This window comes from Gopherus evgoodei, chromosome 1 (assembly GCF_007399415.2).
Source record: "Gopherus evgoodei ecotype Sinaloan lineage chromosome 1, rGopEvg1_v1.p, whole genome shotgun sequence".
In the NCBI taxonomy this organism is placed as follows: Eukaryota; Metazoa; Chordata; order Testudines; family Testudinidae; genus Gopherus; species Gopherus evgoodei.
In genome coordinates, this window is record NC_044322.1 from 6,211,120 (window position 1) to 6,225,679 (window position 14,560).

Sequence of the window (14,560 nt, forward strand, 5' to 3'; positions counted from 1 at the left end):
GGAGGAATCACTGTACAGGGAGCTGCTCCCCCATCCCCCCTACCCCCGTGCAGCCAGATGCCCTCATACTCAGACCCTCTCACCAAGCCTCACTGCTCTCGCACCCAGAACTCCCCTTGATGAGCCCCACTCCCCCTGCACCTGGACCACCCCAATGAGCCACACGGATCCCCACCCTACAGAGCCCCAACCAGCTGAATCTGGATCCCCATCCCACTGAGCCCCACTCCTCCAGCATCTGAACTCCCCCACTGAGCCCTCCACACCCAGACTCCTCTTCTGAGCTCTATCCCGCCCATACCCAGACTCCCCCCGCTGAGCCCCAACTACCTTCACCTGGACCTCCCCTACCATTGCACCAGAACCCTCCAACAAGCTGCTGTGCATCCAGATTTCCCCCCTACACCCAGATCCCCCACTGAGCCACCTGCACCCAGATTGGCTCATACAGAACCCTCTCAACCCACACCTGGATCCCCTCACACTAAGCCCCTCCACACTTGGATCCTGCCTTGCTGAGCCTGCCTTTCCCCTCCTGGTGCACCTGGTCCTTGTGCTGTGTCAGAATTGGGTGAAGCCTCATCGGTGAGTCCATGTCCTGGGGAGGGGAGCTGCACAGTGATTTCCCACCTCTGTGCAGCCAGTGGCCTGTGCTCCCCACTGTCAGGCTGAAGCCTCTACAGTTATCTGACAAAATTTGCAGAACATTGCAGAATTTTAAAATATTGTGCACAGAATTTTTAATTTTTGGCACAGAATTCCCTCAGGAGTATCCTTTGCATTTGACCGGAGACGGGCGCAAGGTATGGATCTAGATTTCAACCACAAAGGGAGTTTGGCTCTGGGGCTTTGGTTCATCTCATTAGAATGATAGGGGCCATTTGTAATATACCCAGTTCCAGGTTCAGATTTTGTACCAGCCCAAACCTGAATGATGTGCAGACCTGAGGGGTTCATTCTGGCCCCTCTGACTGGCTAGGTGACACCCTCCAGTCATCATTGTTTATGGAGGAGTCAGGGCCATGTGACTCCTCACACAGAGGCATTTACTGCAGGGAGACAATCTCAGGATCTGGATTTGAGCTCAGGAGTCTAATAATGAGGTCAATGGAAAATACCTTTTTATGGGAACTGGTCACATGAGTAACATCTGGAATGAGTCACGCTCTAGGCACCATTTTACAGCTTTCTCCCCTGCTCAGCTGAGCACAACAGAAAATCTAAGCTGGAGTCAAAGCAGGGATCTGGGGCTTGGGTATCTATGAGCCAGACAATGGAGCAGGCCATTGCAACTGCTGATATGCCCATGGAAAAGACAAAGTACCAGGCACCACAAGCTCATGTGAACAGCAGGCAGTGACCCCTTCTACCCCTTGCATTTCTGAGTGGGTTTGATCTGAACTCAAGCAGAGGGGAGCTGGGGGAATGAAAGTCATTCAAGATGTTAGCTTAGGCCCGTCCTGCTCATTCCCGCTACACTCTATGTTCTCCAGGGCTTAGTAAAAGCCGCTCTGTTCGTGTTATCATACGAGAGCTACCCAGATCCATCAGAGCCCCACCCTTCCTCCAGCTGAGGAAGCAGGACCAGCCAACCTGACCCCTGCTTTGTCCTGTCTAGTTTCAACTGATGGCGCTTCCCCCGAACCGCCATCCCCCAGTCTTTCTATATCTCATTGCTGAGGAGTTTCCCCAGCCCACCGCCCAACCTGCTGCAATGGGCCGCGCTGGCTGGTTCCAGTGTCTATGAGGGATTGCCCTGCTCATGCCTTCCAGGTTTTACAACAAGGTGCAGGATTTGCACCTAGGAGCCGGGGGCTCTGCAGCGAACCCATTACTCGCCTACACGCTGATCAAGAGGCTGCAGTCCGATTGGCTGAACGTGGTGCACAGCCTGGAGGCCAGTGAGAACACCCAAGGTACTGGACAGGGGGCTATGCCGAACCCCCGGCTGCCACGTATCCCCAGCACTTGACCTGCTTTGAATCAGCGGACAAGCGCAGTGGGTGGGATTCACAGAAGCATTTGAGCGCCTAATTCCCATTGATCCCCATGAGAGTTAGGCACCTACATGCCTTTGTGAATCTCCCACCGTGTGTCCAGAGAAGCTGGGGGTTGGAGAGAGATGCTAAGCTGGTGTCACCTGGCCTGGATCCATCACTTCCATATAGAGGGAATGAGGGGGATGCTCAAAGGAGGGATTGAAAGCGGGAGGGGAAGGAAGTAGACAAGGGGGTGGTGGGGAATGAGAGGGGAGGGGAAATTGGAAGGTAATGGCCAGGAAGGAGAATAAGGTGAGGAGAGGAAATGGGAAGGGAATAGCAGCAGACAATAGGAGAGAGTCAGTTCTGGGGCTGGATAGGAGTGAGAGCAAGGGGCACAAGTCCGGGCAGGCTGGGTATCCCTGGATGGACAAACAAGGGGAAGGTCCCGTTTGCTCAGATAGTGTTTCAAGGCAAGCGCCTTCTTCATGAATCCCTCCTTAGCTCCAGCCAATGGAAGCGCTTAGCTGGGCACTGGTATTCTGTTCTTCGTAGCCCAGCTGATCCTCTCTCCCCCCCCCCACTGACATTACAGCTCTCAAGAACGGCTACACGCAGGTGGAGAAAGACCTGCCCGAGTTCGAGGACTTGGAGGGAGCAGCACGGGCACTGATGAGGCTGCAGGACGTCTATGCTCTGAGTGTGAAGGGGCTGGCGAAAGGCGTGTTCCAGAGAGCCAGTGGCACCCACCTCCCCGACATCTACACCCCGGGGCAGCTCTTCCCACTCTCCGCTGATGACTGCTTCCTCATCGGCAAGGTGAGGGGGAGCCATAGGGTCAGCACTGTAGGGACACGGGCAAAGGGGTTACCAGGCTGTCACTCAACCTGTACGTAAAAGCATCTCCTAGAGAGCCATCTGCAGGGAGGAACTCCAGCCACTAGAGGGGTACAAAGAGCCAGGCTGCGTTAACATGGGTTGCATGTATCATGAAGGCTGGTGGGGCTGCTGACTGCAGTGGCCTGAAGTCCCTGTGGGTTAGTAAGAGCGCCCAGGTCCATCAATGCCCTGCCCCCCTCAGCTGATGGGACAAGACTTGCCCACCCGATCCCACCTCAGGGCAGCCAACGCAGGATGAAATTTCCTCTCCTCAGGCTCATTGTCAATAGGCCCTGGAGGAAATTTGCTTCCTGGCCACAAATTCAGTGGTCAGTTTAATTGTGCGTGTAAGAAACTAGAGCATTAGCTGTGCTGGCAGCTGGGGGGATTGAACTCAGGACCCTCAGCACAAGCCCTAAAGAGCTTCCTTCCACTGTAATTGGCAAAGTTTGTCACCACTGGGGCCAGCCACTATGGGGAGACATGGTCACATGCACTAACCCAGCCTAGGACACCATGAGTACATGTTATGTGTAGGCCCCTCGTCTTTTCAGGCACAGAAGACACCAGTGAAATGACTGGTAGCTAGTCCACAGCCTCCACTCAGTGCCCCTTGATCGACTCGTTCTAATCCAGTCTGTGCTAAACCCATCTCCCCGCACAATTGTTTCCCCAGCTCACTCCGCAGTGACCGGGCTGCATGCTGAGCAGTTAGGGTGTGAAAACGAGCCACATGCAGTGACTCCGGCCCTTGGCTAGGCCGGAAGCTGGAGCTGCCCAGGGAGCCTGGGCAGTTGTGGGGAGCCCCAGACCCTCCACCTGCCCTGGGCTGGGAGCTGAGGTGCCCAAGAGCAGCCCCTGCCCTGTGTCTCCACCCTCTGGGGCAAGTCGCCCAGACCAGGTGGAGAGTCCAGGACTCTGGGGCTCCCCATAGCTCCCTGGGTGGTTCTTGCTACTGCCTGGCTCTGGCTTTTGGCCTGGCCAGGGAGGGACCTCAGGGGGAAGAGGAACAGCAGGGGGAAGAGCCTCGTGGTGAGGGGGCCTAAGACCCATATCAGCCGCCCTCTCCCCCGCACTGGGAAAAGCCCTGAGCCTCCAGCAGGCACACAGCAGCACTGTCAGGAATCCAAGACGAATGGTGGAAGTCCCCCTGGAGTACACCCTGCTGAGGAGCAGGGCCTGGTACCAGGAGATGCAGCATTAGCAGAAGCTAGCCTAACATAAGGGGGCTACATCCCTCGTCAGTGTACCAGGCCAGATACGATGCTCTGCCACCGCCGGGTTCATGTCGTGCTGTCACAAATGCAAAGCTCGCTTTGCTACAAAAGCCTCCATGTGCGATTTAAATACAGGGCCTGCCGGACCCAGCGCACGCCGCCTTCATGGGGCCCGTTCATCCGGAGCAAGTATCACCCTTTGAATCAACTACAGCAGCACAGGCTGCCCAGGGAGCCCCAGTCCCAGCTGTGATGGCTAAGCTAGGTCCCATCTGAGCTCCCCCAGATGGAGCTGGGGGCCCCGAACTCAGGCACGCAAGCGGGAAGCGAGTTCTGAATGCCTCTGTCAGAAACAGCTGGGACTCTCTCCAGTTTAGCCCAGAATTTCTTCACCCTGAGGAAGCATCAGCTGCAGTATCAGGAGACCTGAGTTCTGTTCCCAGCCCTGCCATGTGAACTCAGGTGAGGCATTTCACCCCACTGTACCTCTGTCTGTCCAGCTGTGAAATGGGGACAATCAGACTTGCAAGGGTAACAGTTCCTGGATGTTGTAAAGTGCACAAGTATCAGAGTGGTAGCCGTGTTAGTCTGTATCCACAAAAACAACGAGGAGTCCGGTGGCACCTTAGAGACTAACAGATTTATTTGGGCATAAGCTTTCATGGGTAAAAAACCTCCACTTCTTCAGATGCATGTGACCTTGACCATTTGGGGGAAATTATGAAGTTACAGTGATAAGAAATTACACTGGATATTTCTTTCCTCAAATATTGCGAGACCCTTTCTAACTCATCTCGTAGATATTCCTGGCAGACAGTGACAGCAAGTGCTGCGATCCTGTTTCATGCAGTCACACTAGGCAAGGAGATGTCTGGTACCAACCTCTGTCTGTGATTAATTACAACATTCTGGGAGTTCAGTTATAGCCTGGAGAACAGGGTTTTCATTGCCTGTGGCTAGAGGAAGGGAAGGGCTGGGGCAGCAAAGATGTAACTCAGATTTCCTGATTTCTTTTTTCCTCATCATTTAGGAGAACTCCACATTCCCTGCAGTAGATCTAGGGCACACAGGCGATCGTTCAGCCATTACAAAGTGCTTTATGATCAATTACTTAAGCCCCACATCCTGAAAATAGATAGACTGTGGATGTGCTGAGACTGCTGCCTGTCATGCTGGCCTGTACTGTCTCATTGTTTCTGTGTATTCCCAAGGCCGTCTGCATTTACCCATTGTCTCTTCTTGACTTATACTTAGGTTGTGAGCTCTTTGGAGCAGTGATTGACTTTTTGGCCTGTGTTTGTACAACATCTGGAACAACGGGGTCTTGGGCTATGACTGGGGCTCCTACACCCTATGAAAATACAAATTAATAATAACACCCTTGGGAATTAGGTTAAGTATCATTTGTCCCCATTTACAAAGGATGCAGGTGAGTCATAGAGAAATTAAGTGACCAGCCCAAGGATACACAGCAAGTCATTGGCAGAGCTAACACAATACTGCAATAGAGCTAATACTGCCTCCCAGGGAGGTGGATTACCTGCGTCAGCCGGAGAACCCCTCCTGTGAGCATAGGTGGTGTCTACTCTGAAGCACTACAGCTGTTCCACTGTAGCTGAATTTACAGCAATCCATGCTTAGCCTCTGCTAGTCCTTCACCTGGATGGAAAGCTCACTTCTTGCAATTATCACTGACTGGATCAGCCCCAGCAGCAATGGAACATGAGCTATGCCCACCCTCACAGGCAACGACATTACTTGGGGTCCCACTCTGTATGTCTGACTCAGCCACTAGCCCCGTTGCAAGCAGTGGTGCTAAGATGCTCAGGGACAGGCAAATCCATCACCAGGGAGAGAAGGCTGGTCATGTGGATAAGGCACTAACCAGGTACTCAGGATATGTGGTCCAGGTCGCAGCTGGGCTACAAGTCACTTAACCTCCCGGTTTCTCTATGTACAAAAGGCATGTATGAAATATGGAGAAATCCTAATCCTTATCCAGCACTCTTCCTCAGCAGATCTCAAAGTGCTTTGCAAAGGAGAGCAGCAGCATCAACCCCATTTTATACCTGGAGAAACCAAGGCACAGAGCAGTGAAGTGACTTGCATAACAGGCCAGCGGCAGAGCGGCAAATAAAAGTCAGCTCTCCTGAGTCCCGGCATAGGCATCAACTTTTCCCGGTGCCGGTGGTGGCTCGAGCGCCCCCGCCCCTGCCCTGCACTGACTTCACCCTGCCCCACCTCCATTCCAACCCCTTTCCGAAAGTCCCTGCCCCAACTCCGCCTCCTCCCTGCCCCTATTGGACCCCTCCCCAAATCCACACCCTTGCCCTGCTTCTCCCCCCCAGTGCTCTGTGTTCCCCCTCCTCCCCATGCTTGCCGCCGCCAAACAGCTGTTTGGCGGCGGCAAGCACTGGGAGCCAGGGGGAAAAAGCAGGCACTCAGCATGCTCAAGGGAAGAGGTGGAGGTGGAGTGGAGGTGGAGGTCAGCTGGGATGGGGCGGAGCTGGGAGCTGTCAGTGGGTGCAGAGCCTCCACCAATTTTTCCCCATGGGTGCTCCAGCCCCGGAGCACCCACGGAGTCGGCACCTATGAGTCCCAGCCCCGTGGTCTATTCACTAGGCCATGCTGCCTCTCAGGAAGTAACAATACGTCCTTTGTCTGTCTTGTCTATGTAGATTGCAAGCTCTACAGGACACGGGCTGCCTCTTACCCTGGGTCTGTACAGCACCTTGCACAACGGGGCCCAGATCGCAAAGGGAGAACAAATTACAATAAGATAGCTAGCAGGGAGTCAGACCAGGGACACATTTGGCCCACTGCTTTCTGTTTGAACTGTGCTAAGCTGCAGCCCTGAGGCCAAGTTGTATTATAACACAGCCCACAGACGTTTTTCCTTCCCCTCCTCCCCGCCCCACTGCCCCATGCCCCGCTCCAGCCCTCCAGGTGGTTGCGGCAACTCGTCTGATCCCCTGCAGGTGGCGTACGACAGGGCGGATTACTACCATTCCATTGCGTGGCTGGAGGAAGCCGTCAGCCTCTTCCGCGTCTCCTATGGGGAGTGGAACACAGAGGACGAGGGCAGCCTAGAGGATGCACTGGACTATCTGGCTTTTTCCTATTTCCAGGCGAGTTCATGGGGCCAACCTTCACCTGCCCGGCAGGGCTGCGTTCCAGATCACGCTGAGCTAGGAACATGGGCGGTTGGCAGCCAAAGCCGGTCGTGCTGTTTCTGTTGGGTAATGTGAGGGGCTCTCCACTGGGTGCATATGGAAACGAGACCTGAACTGACACCCCAGATGCAAACACCTGGGCCCAGCTCCCGGGCTGTGATTAGGGATCGCACAGACTGGGGACGGGGGGACCTGGTCAGCCAGGTCTTTAAACCACCTCTGTGGTCTACTAACCCTAGGGCATGTGGGCACAAGTCAGTGATCACCAAGACATGCTGGCCACACCTCCTTTTTCCTGGCCACACCCTCTATACCAGCACATGGGAGAAGGTCCTGTAGGAACCACTATGCTGGCTGTATGCCCAGGAGATCCCCCTATGCTGGGCTGACCCCACCCAACCCCCTAGGGCTGACTGCCCCAGTAGCAGGACATTTTGCACCAGCAGCCTGGCCCTCAGGGATTTGGCTGGGTTTCCAAACCCAGATTGCAGCTGGCTCCTATCTTTGTAGTGGGGTGACATGACAGCCGAATCTGCTCTCCCCAGACTGCGCGGGGTTCATGTGCCACAGCGGAGTTGAACGCTGCAGCACAGACCCATCTCCGGGGGCTTTGCTTATTTGTGCATCAGTTACAAGTTCATCTCCCCACCCACACTGGCCCCCCAGGAGCCTCTCATCCCACTCAGTAACAAGCTACCCTCCAGCCAGCCAGAGCTTGTGCCCTTTGTCTGCCGGCCAACTCCCCTCCCTCCATTTCCTCCAATAACAAAACTCTTGTTTCATCTCATTCATTTCCCCGCCTGCTCCGCGGCTGCGGCTGTTTTGCTCAGGCGCCTCTTGCTGACTGAGCAGCGTGTTACGGTGCGTGGAAGGAAGCCCCTTCTGCTGGCATCCTACCTGCCCCTGCAGCCAGCCTGGATGCTGTCTTTGATCCTCTAAGCCACTAACTCCCCAGATCCCTCCTTGGTCCTGCTCCAGTGACTGCAATTGACTGAATGTCCAGCGGCAAGCTCCTAGCATTGAGAGAATCTCATCCTGGCCAGCCAGAATGACTCAGCCTCAAATCCTCTGTCCAGGGGCAGCCTCCCTCCCTCACCCCACTTCCAGGTACCGCTAGCAGCCGCTTGGCTGTCTACGCTGCTGAGCTTGATTCAGGCCCGGAGAAGCTGGTGTGATGCAGGGCTTGGGCCCCCAGTGATGGCACCCTGTGGTGATGATGCAAGGTGTGAGCATGGCCTGCTTTCTGGCTGGACCCACAGCCAAGCCGCACTGCTCCAGAAGTGGGTGGTGCTGGCTGGAGAGGGGATGTGGCCTGAACACCCTTGTGCCAGCCTTTACTGGGCAGCTTCTAATGGTGCCCAATCGCTCATCAAAGCTAGTGGGATCCTTAGGGGAAGTGTCTTTCCCACCCTGCCTAGGGCACCGGGAGCGTGCGCACGCCAAACCCGAGCCAAAGCCCGATGAAGCCAGCGGCCCCCCATTGATTTCAGTGGTGCTTCGGTTCAGAGTCATCGCCGTTACGACTCTGAATCAGCCTGAGCCGTGACGCTCAGATCAGAATCAGGACTCGGAGCGCGCTTGTACGCAGCCCCTGGTGCATGTGGGTCAGGGACTGACGACGCCAGTGACTCCTGCAGCTGATCTGGCTTTGTTTGTGCCTGAGGTTTGGGCCCATTTCTCTGGTGCATGGTGGGAGCCGAATAGGAGCAGAGGGTAGCGGGTCCTGGCTTGAGCACATGAATATGGGACACCCATTGTACCAGGGACATCCATGTTTCCTCTCTCTCTCTCTCTCTCTCCTAGGCAGGAAATGTTTCTCATGCCTTAAGCCTCTCCAGAGAGTTTCTTCACTATGGTATGTGATTGTCAGTGGGAAATCAGTGACTTTTCCCTTCACTCTGGGGAAACTAGGGGTTCTCCAGCTGTGGCCCATGGAGCCCTTTCCCCATGCTGTGCAATACATAACAGGCTGGCAAGGAAGTACAGGGAGAAGGGCTGGAAAGGGTGGGTCCAGGAGAGCCGCTCTTTCCTACACGGCAGGCTGTAAAACTCCTAAACTGCTGAGCTAAATGAGTGCCAGGTTTATAGACCAGCTGCGCTGAGCTCATGCTCACCACAGCTGAAGTGGGGGGAGGCAATTCACCCCTCCCCCAATTCTTGGGTAGCCAGAGCCAAACTGGCTCCAGGTGCAAGTTAGAGCAGCCCCAGGGTTGCTTTAATGTAGGCTGGCTGCACTGTTCTGTCACACCAGCCTGGCTGCAGTGTACGGTCCAGGTTCTGGCCCGGTCCCCAGGCAATCCTTCGCTGCCTGATGAAGGCAGCATTCATTCTCTTTGCACCACTAGAGTGGCACAAAGGGACCTTAACTCAGGCTGCAGATCAGGCCTAAGGATTTATTGGTCTGACTCTCATGTGTCTCTAGTTGTTACACGCTTTTCTAAGTGCCTGAAAATTGTTACCTGAGTGAGTAAACTTCATAACCAACTGACCACTGTGTATGTGCACCACTGACCTCTGCTGGCTAGAATTAGAACTGCTACGTGGTATCATATCAGGTCAGGTGATAGATGTCCCACTTTAGGTCAAGTGGTCCAGGGTGTGGCTTTTAGAGCAGAAGGATCTGTGTTCTGTCCTCACACTCCCCATGAAATTCAGTTTGGCCATGGGATGCAGCATGGGACTGGTGACAATCAGGAAATCCCTTAGTGACTGTGGATTCTAGATTTTAATTAAGGAAGTCTTTGAACCATGATTTGAGGACTTCAATAGCTCAGACACAGGTTTGATACAGGAGTGGGTGGGTGAGATTCTGTGGCCTGCATTGTGCAGGAGGTCAGACTAGATGATCATAATGGTCCCTTCTGACCTTAAAGTCTATGAGTCTATGACAGAAGGGACTTTTGTGATCATCGAATCCAGGGGTTCTCAAACTGCGGGTCACATGGTTACTATGTGGAGGGTGGTGATCTGTCAGCCCCACACATGGTGAGGATCCGCCTGTCAGCCCCATTCATGGCGGAGAGGCCGAGCCCCTCCCACCCAGCTCCACCCGCAGCCCCACTCCACTCCAGTATTTGAAATAGTGTTCAATATCAAAAAATGTGTTTTTAATTTATAAGGGAGGTCGCGCTCGGAGGCTTGCTGTGTGAAAGGGTCACCAACACAAAACATTTGAGAACACTTATCTAATCTGATCTCCTGCATAGCACAGACCAGAGAACAAAACCCAGTCATTCCTGGGTTAAGCCCATAACTTATGTCTGAGCTAGCATGTGCCTTTAAGAAAGACAGCCAGTCATGACTTGAAGGCTGCAAGTGATGGAGAATCTACCACAGTTCTTGGTAAATTGTTCCAGTGGAATGAGTTACAATCTCTTCTGATGTTATTTGGTGAGAGAGACAAACTTTCAAGCTTGTCTCTCTCATCAACAGAAGCCGGCCCATTAAAAGATACAAGCTCACCCGCCTTTTCTCTCTAATATCCTGGGCCTGACACAGCTACAACAATGCTGCCTGCTGCTGATTTTACTTGTATTCAGCAAAGAAGGCCAGAGCAGACAAAGAAATAGCTGTTAAAATGCTATGAAAGCTGGCAGATGAACTCAGTCAGTGGTGCCTGTGTCCATGGAGTATCAAAACACGGCCAAAGCCACCTGCCGAGGGCTGGGGTAACATGACTGTGCTGTTCCCAACAGATCCCAGCAACAAAAGAATCGCTAGGAACGTCCTGAAGTATGAAAAGCTCTTGATGGAAAGTCCAGAGCGCGCCAAGGCTGAGGTGGGCCTGCAGAGGCCAAATGTGACTCACCTGCAGACTAGGGACCTCTATGAAGAGCTGTGTCAGACTCTGGGGTCACAGGTATGGAGCCTTGAGCCTTCGTGCAGGGCTGGGGGGTGACGGTGAACGAGACCCACTCACGTCTTCTTGCCCAGGACAGCCCCGGTGTGCGCCTCACACCTGGCCTAGCAGCTCCACCCCCGGGGAGGTAGCTCCCACTGCCCAGACAGTCCTGTTGTGACACAGACGCACTTCTGCTAGTATAACCCGCTGGTCGGTGTTTGTTGTGTGCCCGCCTCTGTGCCCTCTCTCCGGAGAGTTTGAGGCTGGCCTAGCCCCCAGCGCCGGAGCCTGGCTCTAGACTCAGGCCCTTGAGTGCTGCAGGTCCCCTGCTCTGTCTCTGGAGGGCCCCAGTAGCCATCACATAATAGCAGCTTTGGGTCACTGTCAGCCTAGGCCAGGTCTGAGCTGATATCCCTGAGCTGACTCTGTGACCCATTGCCAGCCCCTGGGATCCAAGGTCCTGCCTCGTCAGCGCTGCAGGCGAAGGCTTTGCAGCCCTTTGTAAATTCTAAGCACGATCCCGCTGGGAAAGAGGGAGCATGCGGCTCAGGGCACATGATGCTGCCCCTTTCCCCAGCACTAGATGAGGTTCAGTCCCCTATAAGCTGGAGTCTCCAGCCGCTGCCTCAGTGGGGTAGCCAGGTGGACGGAACAGGGGGAGCGATCAGAAAAAAAGGTGCCACCCGCTCGGCACTTGTCCTCACCTGGGGCTTCAGCGGCACCTCGGCGGCGGGACCTTCACTCGCTCTGCGGGGCTTCGGCAGCACCTCGGCGGCGGGACCTTCACTCGCTCCACGAGGCTTTGGCGGGACCTTCACTCGCTCCGCGGGGCTTCGGCAGCATTTCGGCGGCGGGTCCTTCAGTGCCACCAAAGACACCTGGAGCAAGTGAAGGGCCTGCTGCCGAAGACCTGGAGTGCTTCCCCGTCAGTAAAAGCGCCACAGCAGGTGGCACCTTTTTTTGTGAGTGAGTTAAAAAGGCGCCACTTTTGGGGAATGTGCTCGGGGGAGTGGCCGCTCCCCCTGCTCTCCCAGCTACACTATTGCGTGGCCTCCTCACACATTCCTTGGACTGATTTCCTTTCAGCCAACCCGGTATCAGATTGCAGCCCTCCATTGCTCGTACGAGACGAACGACAGCCCCTACCTGATCCTCCAGCCGGTGAAAAGAGAGCTGCTCCGGCTGCAGCCGTACATAGCCCTGTACCACGACTTCGTCAGCGACCTGGAGGCGGAGAAGATCAAGGGGCTTGCAGCTCCCTGGGTGAGTTCATCAGACAAGGCTCCTTGCAGAGCTAATGCACACACCTGTCCTCATACAGCTCTATGTGGCAGAGAACCACTTGTCAATCACCTAGCAGCCACAAGAGCTGCCTTTCCAGGGCAAGCGGGGAGGGGATGTGATCTGAATGCAGACAAATGGGAGCGTCTAGACAGCTAGAGGTGGGTCTGAATCCCATCCACACATCCAGAGATAACCCACAAGATAGTTCTGCACTTGGTCAGGCCTTTGTGACTCCAGCTCCACCTACACCTGCACCCTGTGTTGGGATTTTAGCCTTAAGCCTTAAGTTCCTTCCGTGCCAAAGGACGTGGGTCCGAGCAGCACTGCGGCCGAGAGCTGAAGTGTTTTTCAGGACTGGGTGATTTCTAGAAGTTCTGCTTTAATTTAGCCAGGTATTGTGGCAGGGACATTCTCTGGCCTGTGCTGTGCAGGAGTGGTTGTAGCCTGTTGACCCCAGGATATGACAGGGACACTGGGGGTTAGGTCAGATCTTTCATTGGCCTAAGTTCTGTGGGTGGAAGAGACAAGCTTTCGAGCTACCCAGAGTTAAATGTCGCATTAAAATCTACGAATCCAGCTAAGTTCCTCAACACAGAAGCCATCTTAGAAACGCAAATGAGTGTCTCGCCTAACACGCTGGTGGCATGTTCACGGCCTGGCTGCCTGCACTGGTTGCCAGCTCACCACTTGGAACAGGCGATGACAGTCACTAGCGATCGTACAGCGGCGTGAGATTGTCGAGCGGCTGGTTCTTTAGGAGGGCAGAGGGCTAGTGGCGGATGGTCTCCCAGCCAGAGGAACGCGAGTAAGAAGCTGCTATCTAGAGGTAACAAAAAGAGAGGGACGGAACCGTCCACTCATCAGCCCTGAGTTTAAACGCTTTGTTCTGAAGTAAACCGCATGGCTCTAGGTGCCTCTCTGGGCTCCTGGAGGAAGACCTGCTGCCTTGGTACTGGAGCAAACCAGCCCCTGTGGAGATTAGTAACTGAATCCAGGGCCAACAAGTCGTCAGTGCTGTAGGTCTGGGGCTGTACGAGAGCCGCCCAAGCTCAGCCTCTTGCTGGGCCCAGCTCGCCTCTCCCTCCCGCTGTCTGGCATGTGTGGAGTGTCTCATCACAGCGCTCGTGGGGCCTGCCCTGTTACAGGGAGGACTGTGCATATTGGGGGGAGGGATGGCTCAGTGGTTTGCTCATTAGCCTGCTAAACCCAGGGTTATGAGTTCAATCCTTGAGGGGGCCATTTAGGGAACTGGGGTAAAAATCTGTCTGGGGATTGGTCCTGCTTTGAGCAGGAATTGGGACTAGATGACCTCCAGAGGTCCCTTCCAACCCTGATATTCTATTATTCCCCTCCTGCCCACAGCTACACCTGAGCATCAATGGGGAGGGAACTTGCTGGGCCAGCTACACCAGCCAGCAGCAGGCATTTCAGTGCCCTGCTGTTGCTGGCTCGGTAATAGCACCTCAACTTTGTGGGCCCGATCCCGGCACAAAGCCTGAATGCACAGATCCATAGCTCCTGCCTTAATCCACCCAGGAGTGTATGTGCCTACTGGCCTCCACGTGCCACTGCAGCTCCCATATTTGTTACATCCTCTGACTATCTCTTGTGCTCTTGTCTCCCTGTTGCTCAGCTACAGAGATCAGTGGTTGCCTCGGAAGAGACGCAGCAGAAAGCGGAGTACCGGATAAGTAAGAGGTAATTAACCCCCGGGACGTTCGGGCGCCAGGGTTCTCACAGCAGGAATTCCACACCTGGTTGAACTACCTTGCAGGGCTGCCTAAGGGAAATGGCTTCACTGCCATGGCATCTGACCCATCTTATTGTTAATCATATTACAGCAGTGCCTAGAGGCCCCTGACTAGAGCAGGATCCCATTGTGCTAGGTGCTGTACAAACACACAGCGTACATCTACACTGCAATGGGGCAATTGCAGCATGTGTGGACCTATCCGAGCTAGCTTTGACTTAGCTAGCTTCCATACCAACAGCAATGAAGCTGCAGCAGCCCAAGCTAGCTGCTCGATTACGTACCCAGGCTCCCTGGCGAGCTTGTACTTGGGTGGCTAGTCCGTGCTGCCACGGCTTTACTGCTATTGGTACCCAGGCTACGACTCCACGTGCTGCAGCTGCAGATTGCAGTGTAGACACACCCAGAGAGACAGCGCCCCTGCCTTGAAGAGTTTG

The 14,560-nt window shown here is 54.6% G+C and overlaps 1 protein-coding gene across 1 annotated transcript in view; it reads left to right on the forward strand.

Annotated features, from left to right (window-relative positions):
- The window catches only part of P4HA3 (prolyl 4-hydroxylase subunit alpha 3), a 37,798-nt gene that overhangs the window by 11,430 nt on the left and 11,808 nt on the right, over positions 1-14,560 (forward strand). Inside the window, exons 2-8 of the mRNA XM_030556919.1 lie at positions 1,774-1,916; positions 2,575-2,798; positions 7,054-7,203; positions 9,052-9,103; positions 10,944-11,107; positions 12,176-12,352; positions 14,007-14,071. Coding sequence (XP_030412779.1) covers positions 1,774-1,916; positions 2,575-2,798; positions 7,054-7,203; positions 9,052-9,103; positions 10,944-11,107; positions 12,176-12,352; positions 14,007-14,071 — 975 coding nt within the window. The remainder of the gene's footprint in view (positions 1-1,773; positions 1,917-2,574; positions 2,799-7,053; positions 7,204-9,051; positions 9,104-10,943; positions 11,108-12,175; positions 12,353-14,006; positions 14,072-14,560) is intronic.